The sequence below is a fragment of the Buceros rhinoceros genome, unplaced genomic scaffold, assembly GCF_000710305.1.
Source record: "Buceros rhinoceros silvestris isolate BGI_N320 unplaced genomic scaffold, ASM71030v1 scaffold14111, whole genome shotgun sequence".
Lineage (NCBI taxonomy): Eukaryota > Metazoa > Chordata > Aves > Bucerotiformes > Bucerotidae > Buceros > Buceros rhinoceros.
Genome location: NW_010396057.1, coordinates 12771 through 17214, shown reverse-complemented (window position 1 = coordinate 17214; position 4444 = coordinate 12771). Strand labels below are relative to the sequence as shown.

At 47.2% G+C, this 4444-nt stretch overlaps 1 protein-coding gene across 1 annotated transcript in view; it reads right to left on the bottom strand.

Annotated features, from left to right (window-relative positions):
* AFF4 (AF4/FMR2 family, member 4) overlaps positions 1-518 on the bottom strand; it is a 29221-nt gene extending 28703 nt beyond the window's left edge. Inside the window, exon 1 of the mRNA XM_010145770.1 lies at positions 396-518. Within this exon, the coding sequence (XP_010144072.1) occupies positions 396-518 (123 nt within the window). The remainder of the gene's footprint in view (positions 1-395) is intronic.
* Between the last annotated feature and the right edge of the window lie 3926 nt (positions 519-4444).

Genomic DNA, 4444 nt, shown 5'->3' with positions numbered 1-4444 from the left:
CACTCTTTCTGACCTTACCCAGCTCTGCATTACAGTCACTAAAGGCTAAAAAGTTTAGCCACAGGCTAAAGCACCCAAACCCCAGCACTTCGGCATGACACAACAGACAGTTTAACTGGTTTGACTCACTGCGGCAAAGGCAATAGAAAACCAAAAAAAGTATGGTTTTATCCCCCCTTTTCTCACCCCCTGCAAAGCAGCACCTCCTTTGTCAGCACTATTACACATCTGCCAGGAGAGCTGGTTAGGAACTGTCCATCCTTTATTTCAAGCCCTGCTTAAATACTTGGTTGACGTAAGAGCTGTGGATCTAACAAGAATGCAGATAAAAACACACTTCAAACACAAATTTGCACACGATTTCTGCCATTAAAACTGCATTTGTACAAACTCACAACTTTGTATGGTTCGGCGAAGAGAGGAGAGTTCGGTGGAAAGGCTTCTTCACCCTGCTGGATTTCTTGATTCCGCCTTTCCCTTTCTTTCATACGCAGCACATTCCGGTCTTCACGGTTCATGTTGCTACGAAGAAAAACCAGAATTTCTGATCAGAAGGAAAGGGGAAGGGATGTGAGCGCACACGGCGTCGGTTTTGCTGAAAGAGCCACCTTAGGTCAGAAGCCCCTGGTGACCCCAGCTCCTCGAAACCGAAAGACGTTTGTCCAATTTCAGACGCCCACACGTAGAAGAGCTCTAACCCCCACGCCACAGCCACCTAACAGGGAGAGCTGATGTAGTAATAAAAAAATAAAAAAAAAATCCACAAAGGCCTCAGGCAAGTAACTATTTCAAACCACTTCACCTGCTTGAATCGTTTTGCTATTTCAACCCACTCTGTAGAGATCCCATTCATTTCTAAAATACTTTTTCTCCTCCACATCCCCCAAATGTTCTGTAATTTTATTCCCTCATTCTGCCACCCATCCAGAGACTGACTTCCCTGGTAGAGTTGGGGTTATTTTTGCTGCTGACATACTTTTAAGGGGTACCCGTTCTCCCACACACTCTAACCTCGAGCTTTGATGTTGCTTCTAGGTCTCCCTTCCTCCCTGACTCCCCAAGGACGCTGCTACTCAAAGCAGCAATTTTGGTGAAGTTCTGGCAGTATTGTACCTTCAGCCTTAGACCACACAGGGTTCTCCTTCTGCAAAACAGCAGATTTAAAACGCCAAGCTCTCCTCTTACAACTTTTACTTCGCAGTCTGGCTTGCTGCTTGAGTTAAAAGAAATAGATCAAATTGCTGCAACACTATAAAACAGTATACTAGAAAAAAGTTGGAATGTGTTCCCTTTGAGCTTGATAAAGCATTGGGACTTGAAGGAGTAAACAGAGTGAGATGATAAGTAAGTTGGTACTAACTCTTTTAATGTGCGCGGTCCTTCCTATCAAGAGATTTGTAACTGCGCCTTAGTGATCTGCAACAGGCACGGTGTCTGCAAACCACGCAAACCCAGCTACTCCATCCCACACAAGACGACTTGGCCCTACAGCTCAGCCTTTAAAATACTGGGCTTTTCACCTTAGTGACACTTTAGTCTCTTATGGTAGTTTCTTCCTCATTTGGCTTCATTCTATCTTCTACTCTGGATATAGTGAAATGGAAGAGGATACCAAAACCAGAATAAACCCACAGTGTAAGTTTAAATCTTTGACACTTTTTAAGGCAATGGGTTTGTTGTATTTCCCTGTGCTGCAAACAGGGGAAAAGCATCAGTGTAATCCAGCACAATGCTGAGAGCAAGCCAATGAATAGGGTAACTTTTAAATTATGTGTGAAAAATTGCTTTTTTCTCCAGTTGCCCCGTGATCAGGTGAACTGTAACTGCACGTGAACGTCAAGGCTGCCCGCTGAGAGGGACCAGTACTCTGGAACCTGGCGAGCTACTACCTGGATCATTCTTACACTAATGGCAAACTTGTTTTAAAAGTCTGAGGCTTAAAAAGTTAAGACTGCAGCCCAACTTCTTATATAGGTAGGATTTCAACAGGACAAAGACCAGATTTAATTACAGATATCAATCGGTAAAAGCCAACCCGAATGGTTCAAACCTGTGTTGTTTTACTATTAAAAGCAAAGTCCCCATCCTGGAGCGGTGCGAGCACATCAGTACTCTGAGGTTGTCACTTATGAACAGCTATAGATTTAGAAGATTATAATCTTAACTAACAATTTTTCACCTATATTTTACAAATAAAGGGTTAAATATTAACAAAGACCTTTGCTATTTTTTACAGAGACAAGCTTCAACTTTCAAAATTGCACCAACATTTACCGTAACTCTTGGGACTGAGGAAAAAAACAGCATTTGTACCAACGCTGTCACAGGAAGGGAACATTACAGCAAAGAGCCACTTGAGATCAAAGGTGGAGAAAACCAGGAGCTGCTCCGGCCGTACCTGCCAGGGCCAGTCAAATTAGTCATCAGAAATATAGAGTCACACTCCTCACCACTCCCCCCCAGCCTCCAGTGGTGATAAACATCTTCACGGGGAGTCACTCTGGCTGCACAGGGATTGGGTTTAGGTTATTAATTCTTCTAAATTTATCAGAGTCATTAGTTTGAATGTGATTCAAGTCAGACTCGTTTGTACCTGATCACCTAAATCTCCACCCAGCGATATCTGGAGTGCCTACCGCACGTATGGAGCTACAAATCACCCGAGCATTACACGGGTAAACGAAGTGAGAGGGGCTGCCTTGACCCTGCGCTTCATGCAGCTCCCCAGTCCAGCTGGTGTCTTCCACAGCCACGAAATGTCACCGAGATAGATAAACTGGCCGTGTTCAGGAAGGGAAGCAGCGGAGGTGGTGTGCAAAGCAGAGTGCTCAGCCATGTCTACTGGATCGATGTCACCAGTTCACTGCCGCAGAAGGGAAACTGCAAAGCTAACTTTCCAGACCACTTGCAATGGTAACAAACCTCTAAAACCCACTAGATAAAACGTACTGTGATCACAGTCAGGTCCTATTCCTGGCCCTCAGGTTTCTCTCCCAAGTCAGAGGAACGCCAGCCCTGTCTCCCACCATCGCAAGCAGCTCCGTTCCCTCCTGGTTTCGACACTGACTGGTGGGAAGGAGCTCTGCCTTGCCGCCACTCCCACCACCGCTGCAGACAGCCATTGCTGCACGCAGGCAGAACTGTTTTTCCCTCTCCCACATCCACCCCCACATCCCAGCTTTAAACCTTTTCCCACAGGATAAAAGCGCCTGGAGCAGCTTGGCGCAGCGGAGCTCCTGCCACCCCTACCCCACCCTCCGGGCAAGAGGGCAGCAGCTCTGCTCCTCCCTCCTCACACCAGCCCTGCCAGAGGAGGATGAAGAACACCTTGAGTTGTACCTGCTGCTGTCAGGAGGATCCTGCTGTACCTTCCCATTCCCTCTCTCCAGGAGCAAAGCGTGAACTCCCTGGAGGAGCAGAGCCAGGCTAAGGGAGGCAAGAACTAACGTCTCTGCAGCAAGCACCAAAGTCACCTCAATTTCCACATCTGGGCAAAGAAAGTTCAAAAATGGAAAGAAATTAGAAAACAGGCCTAAAGCACAGCCCAGCATTTCCATTTGCAGAAAGGCTGATTCTATATGGTTTGAGCCACTATTTGTGCACAGCCCATTTGGTACGTGATTTCCCTACCCAAGTGACGCTGCTCAAACGTCCTGTCTCCTCTCCAGCTCAACACAAAGCACTGAAAGAGAGCAGGAAAATTCAGACGGAGAAACTTCTGACACAAACCTCACTTATGTGTATTTAAGCACTGCTCACTGCTGATCCGGACGTGCTGAGCAAGCATCGCTCGCATCACCCGTACCAGAAACAACTTAATTTCTTGTTCCAATGCCTTACTAAACCCTAGTTGGTATGTCTGTGCATCCTTAATCCTAAGGCTTTGGCTGGAGTTCACTCTGGACTTTATAACTGGCATATGGAAGGGTAGCCTTGCTGCTGCCCTGCCACCGCTGCAGCCTTCTGCTGCTCCCCACCTCCCGCAGCTCTGGGGCAGGGCGACACATGCCAGCTACTGGACTTCTGCGCCAGACGTTCAGTTTACAAGCAAAAACCTAACACCACACCCACAGCACCAACGGTTTACTGGCAAAGCTGTTAAAGGAGAGATGATGCTGGCCAATCCCCGGGTACACCCTACTGCTCACCCCTCCTGAACCACAGCAGGCAGCTCGGCCTGGCACCAGCATCGCTCCACCTTCCCAGACACCGTAAGGCAAAACCATCAAAGGTGAAGGTCCGCCTGAGGAACCCTCCATGCAAAACCCGTCCAAAGGCGATCCAAACCCACCACTCTTCAACCAGGCATCGGCAAATCTTCAAAGCATGTTTACAACACCCTGACTCCCTTCAAGACATTCCTCATTTACCTCAAGGGCTTTTTTCTATCGCAATTGGATTCACAAGCAAGAGAAATCAAACAGTTCATTTATCCAATGCTGGT